Source organism: Poromitra crassiceps (genome assembly GCF_964638095.1).
Source record: "Poromitra crassiceps genome assembly, chromosome: 4".
Lineage (NCBI taxonomy): Eukaryota > Metazoa > Chordata > Actinopteri > Beryciformes > Melamphaidae > Poromitra > Poromitra crassiceps.
Window position 1 is genome coordinate 74913330 of NC_139626.1, and position 20403 is coordinate 74933732.

Consider the following 20403-nt stretch of genomic DNA (forward strand, 5'->3'; position numbering starts at 1 on the left):
ATTTGGTGAGTCTTGCTCTTGAAATATGTTTTGGATACCAAAGCAAATGGCGGAAATGGATGTTGTTGAAAATGAGTTGAGTTGCCAGAGCAGGAAGTGATGAACAACAGGAAAAAGCTTCTGTCACTGTTCCATTTCATACGGATCCATTTCATGTCAACTGCATGAAATGGATTCCTCTGCCAAACATGGCTAAATGGTGGAAAATATGAAAACACTGTAAAAACTACCATTTTGCTCATCAGGATGAATGCTTAAAGGGATACTCCACTGAAAAACAACTGATTTATTTTGCACAAACTCTCACAGATATCCAAAAACTGTAACTGTAACTGTAAAATGCCTGCACAGTTTGCAGGCATTCATAAAAAAAAATCAGCATTGTTTTCCGATATAATTCTCCTTTACCATCAGGTATAATGATTTTTTGCAAAAATGGCTCGAAGTCCAAAATTAGCACTGTTTTTCCCTCCGTGGCTTTTATGGCCTTTTATAATGGGGATTTTTGTCAAATCTGACACGGCACAAAAATGACAAATGGAACAAAATCCCCCCCAAAAATATGGTAAAACTTTACTTGGATAGTCCACCTACAGATAGTCTACAGAGTATTAGTAAGCTTTCAACAGCTTATTAGTTTCAGCTTCGTCTGTAAATGTTCAACAGATGATCTATAGGGGAGCGTACTTATGTTCCCCGGGTTCTATGTTCCACGGGTTCTATGTTCCCCGCTCCTGCTAAAAAGGGTCCTATGTTCCCCGGGTCCTATGTTCCCCGCTCCCGAAAAAGGGTCCTATGTTCCCCGGGTCCTATGTTCCCGCTCGTATGCATAAAGTCGGCGAGTAGCGCACCGCCGGACGCCTCCACAACCATCCTTCACTTCACTTCACTTCACCCCCAGCACCCAACACCCACTGCCCAGAGACAGCGCACCTTTTTCAGCGTGACTCCATACTACAGTGCACTGCCTCGGGTCTCTGGCTCTCTCTGGCTCATCTTGAAAATATGGGGTTCGGCTTTCAAAGTTTCTGCGATGTGCTATGGCGCAGTAGGCTATGCCTCATGTTTTCCTGGCACAATGCCACGATAAGAAAGTTTTCCCTAGCAATTTGTAACATTTATACAGAGGCTAGAGAAGCATATGTCGGCCACGTAGTGATATAACACTTATTATTTCGCTTTATTTTTTCTTCGCCCATTATGCTTGCGAAGAAGCATACAGTTTACCTGAGTTTTCACTCTCTTGGCTGCTCCATACAGTTCACCTGAGTTTTCACTCTCTTGGCTGCTCCATACAGTTTACCTGAGTTTTCACTCTCTTGGCTGCTCCATACAGTTTACCTGAGTTTTTTACTCTCTTGGCTGCTCCATACAGTTTACCTGAGTTTTCACTCTATTGGCTGCTCCATACAGTTTACCTGAGTTTTTTACTCTCTTGGCTGCTCCATACAGTTTACCTGAGTTTTCACTCTCTTGGCTGCTCCATACAGTTTACCTGAGTTTTCACTCTCTTGGCTGCTCCATACAGTTTACCTGAGTTTTTTACTCTCTTGGCTGCTCCATACAGTTTACCTGAGTTTTCACTCTCTTGGCTGCTCCATACAGTTTACCTGAGTTTTTTACTCTCTTGGCTGCTCCATACAGTTTACCTGAGTTTTCACTCTCTTGGCTGCTCCATACAGTTTACCTGAGTTTTCACTCTCTTGGCTGCTCCATACAGTTTACCTGAGATTTCACTCTCTTGGCTGCTCCATACAGTTTACCTGAGTTTTCACTCTCTTTGCTGCTCCATACAGTTTACCTGAGTTTTCACTCTCTTGGCTGCTCCATACAGTTTACCTGAGTTTTTTACTATCTTGGCTGCTCCATACAGTTTACCTGAGTTTTCACTCTCTTGGCTGCTCCATACAGTTTACCTGAGTTTTTTACTCTCTTGGCTGCTCCATACAGTTTACCTGAGTTTTCACTCTCTTGGCTGCTCCATACAGTTTACCTGAGTTTTTTACTCTCTTGGCTGCTCCATACAGTTTACCTGAGTTTTCACTCTCTTGGCTGCTCCATACAGTTTACCTGAGTTTTCACTCTCTTGGCTGCTCCATACAGTTTACCTGAGTTTTTTACTCTCTTGGCTGCTCCATACAGTTTACCTGAGTTTTCACTCTCTTGGCTGCTCCATACAGTTTACCTGAGTTTTTTACTCTCTTGGCTACTCCATACAGTTTACCTGAGTTTTCACTCTCTTGGCTGCTCCATACAGTTTACCTGAGTTTTCACTCTCTTGGCTGCTCCATACAGTTTACCTGAGATTTCACTCTCTTGGCTGCTCCATACAGTTTACCTGAGTTTTCACTCTCTTTGCTGCTCCATACAGTTTACCTGAGTTTTCACTCTCTTGGCTGCTCCATACAGTTTACCTGAGTTTTCACTCTCTTGGCTGCTCCAGACAGTTTACCTGAGTTTTCACTATCTTGGCTGCTCCATACAGTTTACCTGAGTTTTCACTCTCTTGGCTGCTCCATACAGTTTACCTGAGTTTTCACTCTCTTGGCTGCTCCATACAGTTTACCTGAGTTTTCACTCTCTTGGCTGCTCCATACAGTTTACCTGAGTTTTCACTCTCTTTGCTGCTACAGTTTACCTGAGTTTACCGAGTGTTTATTGCGCCTGTAGGCTTCCTGTTTCTTCTGTGATGAAGATTCTTCTCCTCTCTGCTGCACCACTTGTCCATCAGCCCGTCTGGCTGCTCAGCCTGGATCACAAACTCCCCGTGGCTTCCAGCTTCCATCCATCTTATCATTCACATCCCCTTGACCACCATCACTTTGCAAATCCACCTTTTCATCTCCACTCACCTCATGTCTGTGTCGCTTCCTTTGGGTCCAAGCTAGCGGTAAAAATCTGTAGATGTTTAACAGATTATCTATAGAGTAATAACAGTCCATAAACATATTCTCTGAATAAATTAGTTGAACTTGAACCACTCACTCAACAAACCACGGGTGGAGTACTGCCTTGTCCATGTAGTGCATTCATAAACCTGTTGTTTTTACCACAGAATTTAAACTAAATCATGAAAACGTGAAGTTGACCATCACTTGCATAACCACTAAACAACTGTAGATTTTCATCTGGACTAACCAAGTAAAGTGAAAACTAGTTGACCATCTACAAATTCACCTCCATATTCACCTTATGCAGCCCCGCCCCCATTGGCACATTGTATCAAGACTTCCTGTTCAAAACGCCAGCTGTTTTACCTGCTCAAACTAGTCTGACTCACCTGGTCAAACCTAGTTTGACTCACATTATGAATCCGACTAGGTTTATGAGTCACAGGAAGTGTAAATACAATCGGAACTTCCGATTGTATCTACACTTCCTGTTAGTCTCTCAAGCCAGACGGTCTCTTCTACATAAGGTGAATAAGTAGATATGGAACTTGATTCTTGAATAACCGGAGTACGTTATAAACGTTATAAATATAGTAACCAACGCTGGGAGTCTGTATGGAAACAGTGTTACTCGAAATGATTAAAAGTTAAATCAATTTGGTCATTCAGTGGCGTTTTACTGCCATGTAAAATAACTAACGTTAGCCGCTAGCATTAGCCACAGTAGCCGACTACCCATAATGCATTACGTTATCCCAGCACCCGAACGGGGATAAGAGAGACAGGGCAGGAGGTGGGAGGAGAGCGCACAACTGTTTCTTCTTATTGGTATCATTTGACTGCTTGGCAGTCAGTATGTCTGTGAAATGTCCCTTTCTTTTGCGTTGGTCCTCCATTGTGTTGCAGCAAATTAAATGAAACAACATTAAACAACCCTCTTGTCAACAAGAGGGTTATCAGCAATTTGGCGGTAGTCAGCGGAGTGTCATTTGACGTCAGCACACTCTTCTAAACAGGTCACGTGTCGCATTCCAGTGGGCATTCCCGTGCTTTCACATGGACGCCAGGGGCGTATCTACGGGTGGGCCTGGGTAGGCACAGGCCCACCCACTTCTTGCCCTGGCCCACCCAATTTTTTTTTTTTTTTAATTGGTTGTTTTCTAGAGGCAAACTTGCTGCTGCATTGCACGCCAATGGTTTTGTTCCTTTTGTAAAAACGCAGGGCACATCATCTCCAGAGTCTAATGCATGACAACTTCATGACATCTAGGAATTTTGTTCTCTCTGTGGATAAATAAACCAGAGGGCGTCTTGTTCAAACTTGAAGCAGCCTCAGTGTTGTTATTTTTTAAACTCACAGCAGTATATGGATCAGTGGTTCTAATTTCTGTATAAAGTAACAGTATACACACAAGTATAAGCATTCATGTATGCAACATTTGGCACCTATATGTAACCTTTTAAAGGTCCCATTCCGTGCAAAAGCTGTTTTTACTTGTAAATGCATATATACTGCTGTCAGCCCTCCCTGTAATGAGTGGTCACACGCTCAGAACTGCCACAGTTGGATTTGTCCCTATCCAGCGTCCCTCTGCAGTCTCCTCCAAGCCACACCCCCAAACGCTTTGTTTGCCCAGAGGGGAATCTGGGGGAATCGGGACGTCACTAGCTTCCTCCTGCATACAGCGCGGGTCTCTCTCACACAAGCTACCTGCACCATTTAGTCTATAGCCACAAAATTAACACTTCTAGCTGGAGCGACGCCAACTGTACGTGATCCAGCAACTGCAGAGGTGCATTCGGTAAGTCTAGGCATTTTGAGATGTCCTCTTTAGCGTAGTACCGTTTAGTTAACGATAACTCGCAACCTAGCGTGCTGGTCCACAGACGCTAATCTGATTGGCCGCTGGGAGCCTGGGGCGGGCTCTCCCTCAGCGGCCAATGGGAACTGTTAGTTCTGAATATATTATAGAAACAGGCCGTTCTTGGAAAGCGACCAGATGAGGAAGTGAGAACTCCGTCACAACAAACGGGTTTGCTATATTTTCGACAGATTAATCCAGAATCATGTTTTATGGACCAGAGACACACGTTTTTAAGAGGTTACAGCTGCACGAATTGGGACCTTTAAGGTTGAGATAATTGTATTATCATTATATGGTCCAAATATTTCAGTAAAGCACTTGAAACACTTGAAATATTCTTGCTTGGGTGGTATCATTCTACTTGAAATGATGGTCAAATGCATTATTTTTAGTAAAATAACACGTCAAATTTTGACGTGTTATTTGGCCGGGCATCTGCACCCCTTCCTATCCAGGCCCACCCAATTTGATCCAGGCCCACCTATAATTCAATTTCTGCATACGCCCCTGATGGACGCGCATCGCTATGACCGGCGTAGTTGAGACCAGACGTAAGCCCTGTCGGTGCAACAGGCGTAAGTCCACTTTAAAGACTGGTCTTAACTAAGACCGACGTAGGAGTTACGACCAGGCATGATAGTTAAGACCACTTGGTGCAACCGGCTTGTAGATTTTCATTTGGACTACCCAAGTAAAGTCAAAAGTGGTTGACAGTCTACTACAGGCTATTTATATCCATACTATTCATGAAAATATTAACATGTACAGATGAAGCAGAAGTACAAATTTGTAAAAAAAAAAAAAAAAATCTCCAAACACATAACTTATAAGGCACATTACGCAAAGAGAATTGTGACACTTCTCATCACTGCCAAAAGATGGACTGATGATTTTAATCCAAACAAAATGGTATGAGGCCAGCACCACCTGCCTTAGACTATTAACACTGTCTTAATTTCACACACCGGCTTCAACAGTGAAGGGACACATCCTAACAATTAGCCAAGTCCCAGGGCATCACTATACTTTTTAGTTATGTCGGGTTGTCCACAAGGCTGGATTAAAGTAGCCATGGGCCCCGAGGCTATGACTTTTTCAAGGGCCCTGTGGGTGAATATTGATTGATTGATTGATTGATTGATTGAGTGAGTGATGAAGTATTTCTCTGTCTTCTCCTTAATCCTCTCGGGTGAAACAATTTGCATGAGAGCAGGCGGCTGTAACAGGTTTTCAAACAGGAAACCATGTCTAAACCACAACTGTCTTCAACACAGCAGCTGCAAATGTTGCCTTTTGCACGCACAGTCGGCTAACACAGGAAGCTTTGATCTCAAAGAGAGCTGACTGTCAAACTGCATCCTTTAAACCACTACCTGAGATAAACAGGTCATGTGACCAGCTTGAGAGGAAGTCAGAAGGAGGGGGTGAGACTGTTCACTTCATAAACGACTGAGCACTTTCCCTCTGGGCTTTGCTTTCATTTTCTCAGTGGATGTTGCAACTCGTCTGTTTGTGTTATGATGATGCTTGAGCTGATCACTACTGGAGTTACTGTGTTATGATGATGCTTGAGCTGATCACTACTGGAGTTACTGTGTTATGATGATGCTTGAGCTGATCACTACTGGAGTTACTGTGTTATGATGATGCTTGAGCTGATCACTACTGGAGTTACTGTGTTATGATGATGCTTGAGCTGATCACTACTATAGTTACTGTGTTATGATGATGCTTGTTATTGTCAATGTCTTTTGTACTGTTTGTCCCAATGCCTGCTGCAAACCAAATTTATTTCGAGATATCAATAAAGTTGAAGTTGAAGTTTTTAAATGGCGCATTTTTTGTGCATTCTTTTTTAAATCAAATTTACAGTTACAGTCTTAGTCAGAGTACGACAAATTCAGCAGCATAATTATCTGTGGCATCTTGGTTATAATGGTGATATTGGCTTTTAAAATATGATTATTCACTAGGTGAGGATGAACAAATTTTTTCCTATTGCATCTCCATTTACTGTGGAATGGTAATAGATGCAGGTTTACTTACACTGGAGTCATATTCCAGAGCTTCTGATCTTTCACAGAAGACCAGACATCTGCATAAAGGCCTCATGGTTGAGGAGCTATCCTGATTTATTTTGGGTATGTCTGTCTAGGCGAGAGAGCACTCTACAGCACCCGGGGCAACATGTGCGGAAGTGTAGAAGAACAGATGGACTTTTAGAAAGAAGGAATGAAACATTGCTCAGTCCTACCATCACGTTTTAATTATCTACAGTGAATATTGAACTGTAGCTTGACTTTAAAATATTATATTGTAAATCAAATCGCAATATCTGTCAGAAAAATCACAATTAGATAGTTTCCCCAAATTGTTCAGCCCTATACTCATGAGCTGGGACTCGTGTGTGTGTGTGTGTGTGTGTGTGTGTGTGTGTGTGTGTGTGTGTGTGTGTGTGTGTGTGCGTGCGTGCGTGCGTGCGTGTGTGTGTGTTTCTCCTCTCAGAAGATGAGTGTTCATGTGGAGGAAGAGGGTGGAGCAGAGCCTCCTGACAGCTCTCTGTCTGTGGAGGAGTTTCCAACACCCTTCAGTCATCAACATGGACTCTCAGACACAAAGTAAGACAACTGTTACCCTCTAAACTTCATAATAGCCTGAGGAGGCTCTGGACTGGATACAGTCATACCTCTCTGACAGAGTCCAAATGGTAGAAATAGGAGGTGTACTCTCTGAGCCCAGAAACCTCACCTGTGGGGTCCCTGAAGGAAGTATTATTGGTCCTCTATTATTTTTGTTGTATATTAATGACATGGAGTCAGCCTGTTCATGTCCTTTATTTCTGTACGCAGATGACTCCGCCTTGTTGGTAACCAGAGAGTGCTTAGATTCAGTCAGATTATCACTTAGTGAAGAACTTCTAAATGTAAGCACATGGTTATGCAACAATAAGATATCCCTGCACTTAGGAAAATCTGAATGTATTGTCTTTGGAACAAAGCATAAACTAAGGAACCAACCTAGTTTTTCAGTAGAATGTAATGGTGTTAAGTTACAAGAAAAGTGACATATCTGGGAAGTCAATTGGATCAGTATATGACGAGTGAAGCTATGGCCCTCTCTGTCATTGGGAAAATTCACTCAAGGACAAAGTATTTGGCAATAAGTTCCTGGACACGAAGACCATGAGGACTTTAGCTATGTTGTTAATCCCATGTTACTATGACTACAACTGTATATCCTGCTACATTGCTATAACAAAAAATCTAAAGATAGGCTCCAAAAAGCCCAAAACACTAATGAGGGTCATCCTTATAACCTCGGTCCAAGAACGCAGATTAGCCCAACACATTTTAAAGATTTAAATTGACTCCCCGTTGAAAGTAGAGTGTCCTAATTATTTCACCAAGTACTTCCAGTGTGTTCAGGACACTTATAGCCTGAACACGAGGGCTAGTGGCAAACTGGAAGCTACTCAATCTGAAAGGCAAAGCTGGGAGAAGTACATTCCTCTGTTCACCTTATGTTGCCACGCCCACTTTTTCTCATCCATGTAAGACGCAATTATATAATATTTGTTCTTCTGGTTCAGCGTTAGCCGGCCGGTAAACATCGATAAACTGTAAACTATGAAAGAAGTTTGGCAACATTCAGCAGCTACACTGTGACCAACTTCAGTTACATGTTCATAGCGTTACTGCTGCGAGCAGAAGCGTCATGCCCATTGTAACTAAGGGGGCAATTGCCCCCTCAGATTTTTGAGAGGCTATAAACATAGGCTATAGTATAGCCTATGTTTATAAAAAAACATACATACATAACATACATACTATTATAGGCTGTGTATGGTAGTTGAAACATAGTTTCAAGTTGACATTTATTTATGTTCGTAGTTAAAACAAAACATAAATACTGTATAGGCTACATAGAGTACAACACAAAAACACAAAACCTGGTGAGTAAATATATATGTTGTCGAAGTGCGGGAGAAAGACTCAAAACCAAAGTTGTATCCGACTGGATTTATTTTCTCACACTTCAACTGCGATCATACAGGTAAAAGTGGGCTGCTAACATGTTGCTTTGTAGGCTACTCCCCAAACCATTGTGCCACCTACCTGAACCCCCGCCCCTCTTAAAGGGGCCCCTACCATCAGGTGAAGGTCTTTCCCCATTGTCTCTGCTGTGGTACGCCACACACGCCCCCCCAGAATTCACCCAAACCCCACTCCTAATAACGGCGCGGAGGCCGGATCAGCCGACCGTAACGGCTCTGCTTCACAGGCACACTGTCAGAGTCCTGAACAGCAGACCCTCGGGGCCGAGGGGTGGCGGGGGACCTGCCCGGGTCCAGGGGAAAAGAGTCAGCAGGGGGCAGCACAGAAAGGGGAAGGGGGACCACAAGCTTGTTGGGAGGTCGCCCACGCCGTGGGGGAAGCGCCACCTCCACCGACTTGCCCAAATCTAAATGGGCGGGCTTCAGGCGGTCCACAGAAACGTGCTCCTTCCTCCCCCCTATGTCCAGCACAAAATACTTGGTCCCTGCTTCCAGAACGCGAAAGGGGCCATCATGCAGCCGTGACTGGTGCGCGTCATGCCGCACGAAGACATAACCCACCGAGAGCAGATCCGGCGGCATGTGCACCTCCGGCACGTCGTGTCTCGAAGTGGGGACAGGGGCAAAATCCTTGGCCACGTCCAGGAGCGCCGCCCGCTGACGAGCGGCCGACCAGGGAGCATCGACCCCTGGAATGAACTCTCCCGGCACTCGCAATGGCTGGCCATACATCAACTCAGCAGACGAAGACTGCAGGTCCTCTTTGGGGGCCGTCCGCAGGCCCAGCATGACCCACGGAAGCCTGTCCACCCAGCCACCATCCACGAGGCTAGCCCGGAGAGCGGCTTTCATAGAACGGTGAAACCTCTCGCACAGTCCATTCGCCGGCGGATGGTAGGCTGTGGTGCGGTGAAGCTTCGTGCCCAGCCCCTCTGCCATAGCACCCCAGAGCTCCGACGTGAACTGTGGACCACGGTCCAAAGTGAGGTCAGCCGGCGCGCCGAACCTGGCGACCCACGACCCGATGAAGGCCCTAGCCACCTCTGCAGTTGTGGTCGACGACAACGGCACCGCCTCCGGCCACCGGGTGGTCCTGTCCACCATCGTGAGGAGGTGAGTGAACCCATGGGAGGAGGGAAGCGGCCCCACCAGGTCCACGTTGACGTGGTCGAACCGCCGCTCCGGAACCAGGAACGGGGCCCAGGGGGCTTTGGTGTGGCGATGAACCTTAGCCTGCTGGCAGGCTACACACTGTCTAGCCCAATCTCGTACTTCCTTCTTCAGGCCCGGCCAGACGAACTTGGCCGCCACCAGCTTCACAGACGACTTCACCCCCGGGTGTGAAAGTCCATGCATGGCGTTGAAAACCTGCCGGCGCCACTCGACTGGAACCAAGGGCCTAGCCAGCCCCGTAGAGACATCGCACAGGAGCATGGCGCTGATGTCACCAAACGCCACCTCCTGTAGCCGCAGCCCGGTCTCCGCTGCCCGGCAGGCCTGCACTCCCGCGTCGTTGGCCTGATCCGCGGCCATGCCGGCGTAGTCGAGCCCCAGGTGCACGGCGCCCGCCACCGCCCGGGAGAGGCAGTCTGCCACAAAGTTGTGCTTTCCCGCCACGTGCTGGATGTCTGTGGTGTACTCTGAGATCTCAGCCAGTTGACGCTGCTGGCGTCCGGTCCTGGGTGGCTCCGCCTTGGACCTGGCGGACGCCAGTGGCTTATGATCCACGTACGCAGTGAACCGACGCCCCTCCAGTAGGAACCTGAAGTGCCGGACCGCCAGGAACAAACCCAGGAGTTCACGATCAAAAGTGCTATACTTCCTCTCATTGTCCCGTAACTTCCTGCTAAAGAAAGCCAACGGCTGGCAGGCACCACTCACCCACTGCTCATACACCACCCCCACTGCGTAGTCCGATGCGTCGGTGGTGAGGGCGACCTGGGCCGTAAGCGACGGGTGTGCCAGCAAGGCAGCGTCGGCCAGCACGTCCTTAGCATCCTGGAACGCTTTGTCCCGCTCCGAGGACCAGTCCACCGCGGCCTTGGGGTCGTGACCCCGCAGTGCGTCGTACAGGGACCGCATGTGATGTGCCGCCCGAGGGATGAACCTGTTGTAAAAATTCACCATCCCCAAGAACTCCTGTAGCGCTTTCACAGTCCGGGGGCATGGGAACGCGTCCACCTTGGCGGGTAGAGGAACAGAGCCCTCCGCGGTGACTCTGTGCCCCAGGAAGTCGATGACCGCCACGCCGAACCGACACTTGGCTGGATTTATGATGAGCCCGTGCTCCCCGAGCCGCACAAACAACTGTTGAAGGTGGCCCATGTGCTGCTCCGGCGACGCACTAGCCACCAGGATATCGTCCAAGTACACGAACAAAAACGGCATGCTCCGCAACACGGAGTCCATCAGCCGTTGAAAAGTCTGCGCTGCCCCCTTGAGGCCAAAGGGCATACGCAGAAACTCGAACAGTCCGAATGGAGTTATTACCGCTGTCTTAGGCACATCCTGCGGGCGCACCGGGACCTGATGATAGCCCCGCACTAGATCCACCTTAGAAAAAATTGTTGCCCCCGCCAAGTGGGCCGAGAAGTCTTGTATGTGCGGGACTGGATAGCGGTCAGGCGTCGTGGCGTTGTTGAGGCGGCGGTAGTCCCCGCACAGGCGGCACCCGCTATCGGCCTTCGTCACCATATGCAGCGGGGAAGCCCACGGGCTGTCGGAGCGACGAACGATCCCCAGGCGCTCCATAGCTGCAAACTCCTCTCTGGCGATGGCGAGCTTGGCTGGATCCAGGCGGCGCGCGCGCACGTAGACCGGGGGGCCAGTGGTGGTGATGTAATGTTCGACTCCATGCTTAGCCACCACCGCTGAGAAAGTGGGGGTGGTGAGAACTGGGAACTCACTGAGGAGGCGCTGGTACTCGTCACCGGTGGCGAGCACATTGGACAGCCCGACCGTCCCCACGTCGCCCCGTGAACACGGGTAGGAACAGAATGAAGTGGCGTCAATCAGGCGGTGGTTCTTAACGTCCACTAATAATCCAAATGCACACAGAAAGTCTGCACCGAGTAGGGGTAGCGACACCCTCGCCCTGACAAAATCCCAGCCAAAACGGCGACCGGCAAAACACACCTCCACATACCTTGTGCCAAAAGTACGTATGGGCGTGCCATTTGCAGTGACCAGGGCGGGGCCTGCCACCCCAGCCATGTCCTCCATTGCTGACGCGGGCAAAATACTATGCTGAGCGCCAGAGTCCACCAGCAATCGCCTGCCTGAAACAGTGTCTCTGATAAACACCAGCTTCCCAGCCTCACCAACGCTCATCGCTGCTGCTGAACGCTGGCTCTCCCGCTTCCCTGGGCGCCAAACTTGCAGGGCGGCCGGCACTGCTTTGCCTTAGCTCCAAACCTCATGTGGAAATAACACAGCCCGTCGTCCTCCCTGCGGTGGCCGCCTGCTGCCGCCACGGCGTACGCCGCGTCCTCCGGTGGCGCCGTCCAGACTGGCGCGGGATGCAGCGCGTGCATGTGCAGCTGACGAGTGGCGAGGAAAATCCTGTCCGCCTCGGCCGCCAACGCACGGTAGTCCCTGGAGGCAGAAAGCGGGGACCCTGCCAGGACAGCATGCACAGAGCTTGGCAGCTGCCGCAGGAATATATGCGTGAGCAGGAAAGCCGGATCTGACGAGCCCAGCGTGGCCAAAATCTTATCCATTAACTCAAGACGGCTTGCTGTCGCCAAGTCCATTCAGAGACAGAATCCACCTCTGACAGTTCAAATGTTCTCAACAGCAAAGCCTTAATGGCCTCGTACTTGCCAATGGGAGGGGGGTCGTCAAGCAGCTCCAACACTCGGCCGGTTACCGAATTGTCCAACGCGGCCACCACGTAATAATACCTTGTGGTGTCATCCACAATCCGCTTGAGTCCAAACTGCGCCTCAATGTGGCGAAACCACGAGCGCGGACTGGCATGCCAGAACGGTGGAAGTTTAACGGAGCCCGTGCCAACATTAGCGGCCAACCCGGCACTGCTGCCCGGGCTGTCGGAGACGTCCTCATCGCCGCTTACGTCAGGCCCAGGGCTGAATCCCTTCCTGGGCTTATTTTTCTTCGGCATCGTTCAATCAATAACGTTGCTCAATCGGAGCACCGTCCAGGGTCACCAATGTGGAAGTGCGGGAGAAAGACTCAAAACCAAAGTTGTATCCGACTGGATTTATTTTCTCACACTTCAACTGCGATCATACAGGTAAAAGTGGGCTGCTAACATGTTGCTTTGTAGGCTACTCCCCAAACCATTGTGCCACCTACCTGAACCCCCCGCCCCTCTTAAAGGGGCCCCTACCATCAGGTGAATGTCTTTCCCCATTGTCTCTGCTGTGGTATGCCACACAGTAACTAAAACCATTAAAATTGACAACCGGTCTGTGACTCTTTTTTCCATGTATCTACCGGTCCTTGGCACAAAAAAGGTTGGGAACCCCTGCTCTAGAGGACACTAGATGAGACTAATGGAAGAGAAAAGATTTCTACCTTCTGAAAAGGCAATACCAGCCAAAATAAACATTGTGTTACATTGCTTTGAAACGTGTGGTCTCCCTTTTTTGTCAAGTCCATTGAGCCTGGGCAGTGGCAATGTACTTAGTCTGGTGATTATGGATCTTTCCAGGAGGCTGAGCAGTTTGGAAAATAGCCGTATGGTTACACCTGCTCAGTCTGTTAATTTAAAATGAGATATTCCTCTAAATCTGGCTTCCAACCCCCCAAAAAAATGTTGCCGCCGCACAATTCGGCCAGAATTCTCCCCCTCAGATTGTTGGCTTGCATGACGGCCCTTGCTGCGAGCAGCCGATGGCTGTACGCGGTCGGCATTTAATATTAGTTACAAAAGCACGTAGACAGTGTTTTCTCACTGCCAGTAGGCTACTGTAGGCGTACTAGCTAGTCCGACTGGTCACCCAGCCAGCTTTCCTCGCTGCTCGTTAACATTTCCAAATAGGTGTTATTCTGACAAACTGGTCACATATTTGGAATGTTACATTCTCATCCGAAAAAATATTAAAACTTTATAACAGTTTTTTTTTTTTTGCTTGAAAACAGCTATTTGGCAAGTCTAAAAATGATTAAGGGAGGCGTAATCTACTTCCGGGTCTAAAACGGAAGAACGATTACAAAATGATGTCATGCAGAAGTGTCCTGATATGGGCAAATGATAAGGTGAATAGTGGGCAGTGTTGGGCACGTTACTTTAAAAAAGTAATATATTACATATTACTCGTTACTATTTTCAAAAGTAATATTATTACTTTACTTATTACTCCATGCCAAAAGTAATCGTTACATACTCGTTATATTACTTTTCCGTTACATACCACACAAATGACAATAGGCCTTTTTCACTGCAGCGATTTTGTGTCTAAAAAGCAGGAGGTAACACAGGTGCACCAAGATGTTAATTAGGGCTTCCAACTTCCAGTCCATTTAGGTGTTCCAGTGCCGGAGCCCTAATTAGTTAGTTGGTTGCACCTGTGTATACTCTGTCTTCTAGACACAAATGGTCGTTGTGAAAAAGGCCCATAGCGTTTTTCTCATAAAAATGCAGACTTTGTGGTGCGAATGTGTGAACTAGGTCTATTATGTGCCGTTCCATTTAAACTAATCACTTTGCCAGAGCACAGCTTCCTACAGAGATGCTTGATGAAGAGCACACCTGGCTCAAAGTGATGACTGACAAGATGCAATCTTTTAAACAGCTTCTGTTTTATAGAATGCAGTATAATGCACTGCAAACTCAATACGTATAGGCTACATCTTTGAGTAACAAGTTTGTGTCACAAATAACGTTAGCTCTGCAACATTAACATTAACCTGACAATAATAACAGCAATGTTTGATGTCCACCAGCTTGTGAGTTTTTACGTTATCTCTGTATTTGAACAGTTTTCCAGTTTTTGTTGTGCTGTCCTCTCGTCTCGTAACGTTAACGTTAGGAAGTTTGAGCTCGTGTTTTTCACAGTGGAAAGAGTGTTAGTAGCCTACCTGTCCTGAGCCCTGTACTACGAAGCTAGTTTAACAGATCTGCGATAAGTCCCTTTGATCCTGATACTACGACGCTGGTTTTCTACTAGGTAAGTGGACCTAGGATCTGCTTGTGCACGCGCACGTTTTTCGCTCGTGCACAGGCGCGCGTCCACGCGAAAGAGGTGCGCTAGCCAATCACATTATGAACAGCTGAGTTGATCCACGCCCACACCCATTTCCACACCCATTTCCTCGTTCAATGAATGCGCAGTGCATGATCAGAGTTTTAGCGGATATTTAATGTATCCGCGATTTAATGTCAGAATGAAAATCCACGTTGGATAGTCTGCTGAAGGGCTGTCTAAAGCAGCAGCTTGTATTCACATCAGTCATTTGATTTACTTTGATCAGCGATTTCTGTCTGATACAGCTGCATTGATACAGCAGCAACAAATGTAAATGTGTAATCTCAGTCTATACATTTCCACAATCTGTAAGCCTATTTAGACCATAGATTTAGAAACGCATGCTCAATGAATAATGATCTCTATCACTCATGTGTGTGGTTGCACTGATCGAATAATTCATATATAAAATAGCCTAGTATAAAGCCTAATAGCCTACTATAAAAGAGAAAACTGCTGAACTGAATTGAGACGATGCGGGCATAGTTATCATTGATAAAAACTAGCCTATTTTTGCTCATATATTGGCATACAGCCTACAGGACACAGTTCCAGCTGAAAGATGCAAGAATAGCCTGCATATTTAGTATTGGGGCTATCCCATATATTTATCCCATATCTATATTATATGTATAGGCTTTTCTGGCATGTAGGAGAATATCACCCTCGCTCCATTTGAGGGTCCATTCATGATATGCGCCGCGGTGATTAATAGTGATCATATTTCTCCACGCATCGTTGAGCTGTTAAGACATAAAGTGGTAAGTAGGCTTAATTTAATTATGTAGCCTACAGAGCCACAAATGTTTTGCTTGTTCTATTCTCAGTTGACTGCAATCTATTTTTCATATGGCGATCTTATGAATGGTGAGTGACTCCAGAGAGCCGATTATATGGGTCTCTCATGGATTTTGATCTTATCCTCTGAAGCTAACCTGGTCGCGACCAGGTTAGCTTTGCAGCGTCAGTTGCCATGGTGATTGAAAGTTAACTTGCTTTGTAGTACGGCTAAACCAGGTTTAAACTCAAACTTACTCGGATAAGGCATTAAACTAGCTTCGTAGTACAGGCTACTGGACACCGTTTACATTTGACTTTGATGTTCGTGTCACCTTTCTTCCCGACAAAAACAAAGTCATGGGAATATATTCAGCCACGGATTTTCCTCCTTGGCTCAGCAGGGCAGAGAGGGAGGTGTGCTGCCTGTTGGTGCTCTGAATGTACTCTGCGGTGACGTCACCTTGTTTTGGGAGCGTTAAAAGCCATGCTGCTTGTGATCAGTGAATGCCGATTGCGTGTCGTTTTTCAGCGCAGCGGCATCACAGAATGGACTCAACAAAAGATGTAACGAGTTGTTTGATCTTGAAGTAACGGTAATATTATTACATATATTCTATTAGTAATTCGTTACACTACTCGTTACTTGGAAAAGTAATATTATTACAGTAACGAGTAACTAGTAACTCGTTACTTCCCAACACTGATAGTGGGGGAGGGGGGGGGGGGGGGGACTGGAACAAGATCCCTAATGAAATTAAGTCTGCACATTTTCTGAATGGTTTTAAAAACCTCATTCATTCAGTCATTCTTTATCCAAAATAAAAATCAATCAATCAACATGTCAAATTATGCAGGTGCTCAAACTAGAACATAATAAGCCAAACTATAGATGTGTTCCTATTTGTTGTGTTTTTTTTTTATCAAAGCACTTTAATGAATAATTTTGGAACAGATTGAAGGTTTTGAAAAACATAATCTCATGAATTCCAATCTGATTTTACAAAATCACATTCCAGAAACAGATTTTATCGCAAGGAAGTTGATAGCATGAACTCTTTTGGAATGGTGTTGCAGAACTTGGAAAAATAATTAGATTAAAAAAAAAAAAGTTTCCGATTCAGATGACGTTATTTGGGAATTCAGTTCTAAAGCCTAACCGGCCCCGACGTTGACTGAGCGCGCTCAGTGGGACTGCATGAGTTTGTAACGTGCAGGACTGCATCGAAGAGTCTAGTGAACAGAGAGAGAGAGAGAGAGAGAGAGAGAGAGAGAGAGAGAGAGAGAGAGAGAGAGAGGCTATTCCACATGAATAGAGTCTAGTGGCCAGAGCCATAGAGAGAGGCTATTCCACATGAACAGTCTAGTGGCCAGAGCATAGAGAGAGAGGTCCAGAAAACGCCTCTTGCGAGCTTTTAAATAGGCTACTTTTTTACTCTTACTTTAGTAATTTCCTGCACTAGTACTTTTACTTATAGGCCTACTTGGCCAAACCTCTCAGCGCTCCCTCCGCTCCTCCACCAGTGCAGGACGCCTCGCCCCTCCTTCACTACGTGGGCTCAAAGTCGCTCATCCCGTTCGCAACTTTTCTCGTCCCTGGCACCTCAATGGTTGAATGAGCTTCCACCTTCAGTCAGGACGGCTGAATCACTGCCGGTCTTTCGGAAAAGAGTAAAGACACACCTTTTCAGGCTCCATCTGGGCCCTTCTTGAACTAACTTCTTTCTCTCTCTCTTAAAAAAAACCTAAACTAAACTCTACCACTATTTTTTCAGAAGTTGTAGTTGTCACAGACTGTGTTGCATAGTTGATTGCTCTATTGCTGACAAAAATGTGATATTGTAAGTCGTTTTGGATAAAAGCGTCTGCCAAATGACGTAATGCAGTGGTTCCCAACCTACGGTACGCGTACCGTAGGTGGTACTTGTGCCCCCTGCTGGTGGTACTTGAAAGGCTCTGTGATTTTTTTTTATTTTTTATTTTTTTTTAGTTTTTGTGCAAAATCCATGGTGGTCATTAGTAGTAGTTTTCAAACATGTGAAAGTGAAATAATAATGATAATTATTAATATTATTGGCAGTGTTCCTCAAGGTAGGTGGTACTTGCGCCCCCCCCTGCTGGTGGTACTTGATCCCTGGAATCCCAATGTTTAAATTATGAAATAAACCCAACTTTAAAATCAATTGTAAAACATGTTTATCTATCAAAATAATACTACGAATGAAAATAAACTTGTGATCATTGAAATTGAGGTTTATTTTGTTGTCTTGAGATTTAGAGGTGGTGAACAAAGACGAGGAGGGATGCGAAAGTGGATCAAAACGGGAGGGAATCGTAAAAGAGATGTAGTAGAGGAGAGCAGCAACGATGAAGCACAAGGAGGTGAAGACAGCAGTCAACCTAGCACAAGTGCAGCTGCTGCAGGTTGCACATAGGCTGCAGGTTGGAATAAATTTGCCTCCTGCGTGAACTGTGCATAGCTGAATAGACTGTATTTAACGTCGGTCACATGGTGGTACTTGGAGAGCCAACTACTTTCTCAGGTGGTACTTGGTGTAAAAAGGTTGGGAACCACTGATGTAATGTAATGTAATGTAATGTAAGGTAATGTACTGTAATCTACTTGTGTTTGTAATGTGCCAGCTATCTGCTGATCATTCTGCACTGCTGCTGTTGACCCAAGTCCATCCAAACCTCAAATGTGCTCACAGGATGCTTCTGCAGATATCTCTGAATTCTCTCTGTTTTAGGATGCTTCCATGTTATTAAATGATATATGTCTGCTGTGCCCTATGGGGGTTTGTTGTGTTCAGGATCCAACAGGAGAGACCAGACTCTCCTCAACCCAGCTGTGTGTCTCTGAAGAGCGACCAATCAAAGGGTGGATGGTTTAATTTTAAAGATGGACACCATTCTTCTGAAGAGAAGTAAGTTGTTTTAACTGACTCATGCAGAGAAGGTTTGCTGCAATCTCACGAGAGTAATCATCTCTTTATGTTCACATACTTAATACGCTTTTGTTTGGTGCTTTGATGCAGCCAAGCATCATGGTCATGTGACAATTTACACTAACCATGTGACACTGCACATATTTCATTGAGACCCTTTATTATTTCAATACCTGCTGGACATGCATTGATACATCATTCAGTAACATCTTTAGAGTCTTATAACTGAAATAGTGTCACGGTCACTATTGTGCCTGGTGGGATTAAATGGGGTTGAATCCATATTGCTGTCCCTGGGTGTGAGCGCTGTTTGAACACAGCTTTGAAGCAGAGTGATATGAACACAGTGAAGCACCCGTGATGTTATACTAAAATATCAGCATGGCCAGGATCCCTCTCGTCCAATGAAATTGCTCAGTCTGAACTAACTGTTGTATAAGGAGGTATAAAACCAACTGGACACAGTATGGCAAGATGGGGCCCATTCATTCCAATGAAAGTTGCTCAAACAGCGCATGCGCCGAATAAGTTTATATGACTTCTACTGCTGTGCTGATAGAGTCTATGCAGTAACAGAGTCTAGTAGCCAGAGCCATAGAGAGAGAGAGGCTATTCCACATGAACAGAGTCTAATCTGTCCTTGGGGGGTTTATTGCACTATGTCTAATCTGCTGTGGGTCACACTGAGAGCTGTCCAGTAGTCTGTTACTGTGTCACACTGAGAGCTGTCCAGTATATAACCAGTCTGTTACTGTGTCACACTGAGAGCTGTCCAGTATAACCAGTCTGCTACTGTGACACACTGAGAGCTGTCCAGTATAACCAGTATGTTACTGTGACACACTGAGAGCTGTCCAGTATAACCAGTCTGTTACTGTGTCACACTGAGAGCTGTCCAGTATAACCAGTCTGTTACTGTGTCACACTGAGAGCTGTCCAGTATAACCAGTCTTTTACTGTGTCACACTGAGAGCTGTCCAGTATAACCAGTCTGTTACTGTGTCACACTGAGAGCTGTCCAGTATAACCAGTCTGTTACTGTGAGACACTGAGAGCTGTCCAGTATAACCAGTCTGTTACTGTGACACACTGAGAGCTGTCCAGTATAACCAGTCTGTTACTGTGTCACACTGAGAGCTGTCCAGTATAACCAGTCTGTTACTGTGACACACAGAGAGCTGTCACACTGTCACATACTGCCTGCATGCCTGCATGTCTGTCTGTCTAACCTTGTTCCTACATCAGCTCTGCTTTGTCCATCCTGTGTTTCTATCAGGATCCAGCAGGACAGAGCAGACTCATCTGTCCGAAGCTGTGTGTCCATGGGGAGTGACCGCTCTATGTATCATCCTTTTGTCTTCAAACCTGGACACCACTCTACTGATAAAAGGTACAAACTTAAAACTGGTGAAAACAGATGTTTGTTGTCATCTGACAACAAAGTATCTTTGTACCACATGATTTCTTCAGAGTCCATTTTGTTATGTACAGTATGTCTAAAAAGTATTTGAATACATGACGTACTTACCTGTCAAACGATGGGAGGAGCACCTGAAGGCAGCAGGAATCTCTGTAAAGTGACCACAGCTTCATGAGTTGATAAATCTAGGAGATAATGAGGTGAATATTGAACTTTTAGACCCACTAGGCATCTTG

General features: G+C 46.1%; 1 protein-coding gene across 1 annotated transcript in view; it reads left to right on the top strand.

The window, feature by feature from the left end:
- Nucleotides 1-7266: 7266 nt before the first annotated feature.
- Nucleotides 7267-20403, top strand: part of LOC310775941 (NLR family CARD domain-containing protein 3-like) — a gene marked incomplete at its 3' end in the record, with an annotated part of 308518 nt that continues 295381 nt past the window's right edge. The window contains exons 1-3 of the mRNA XM_083636064.1: nt 7267-7374; nt 18613-18726; nt 20024-20137. Of these exons, the coding sequence (XP_083492190.1) occupies nt 20070-20137 (68 nt within the window). The 5' untranslated portion in view covers nt 7267-7374; nt 18613-18726; nt 20024-20069. The remainder of the gene's footprint in view (nt 7375-18612; nt 18727-20023; nt 20138-20403) is intronic.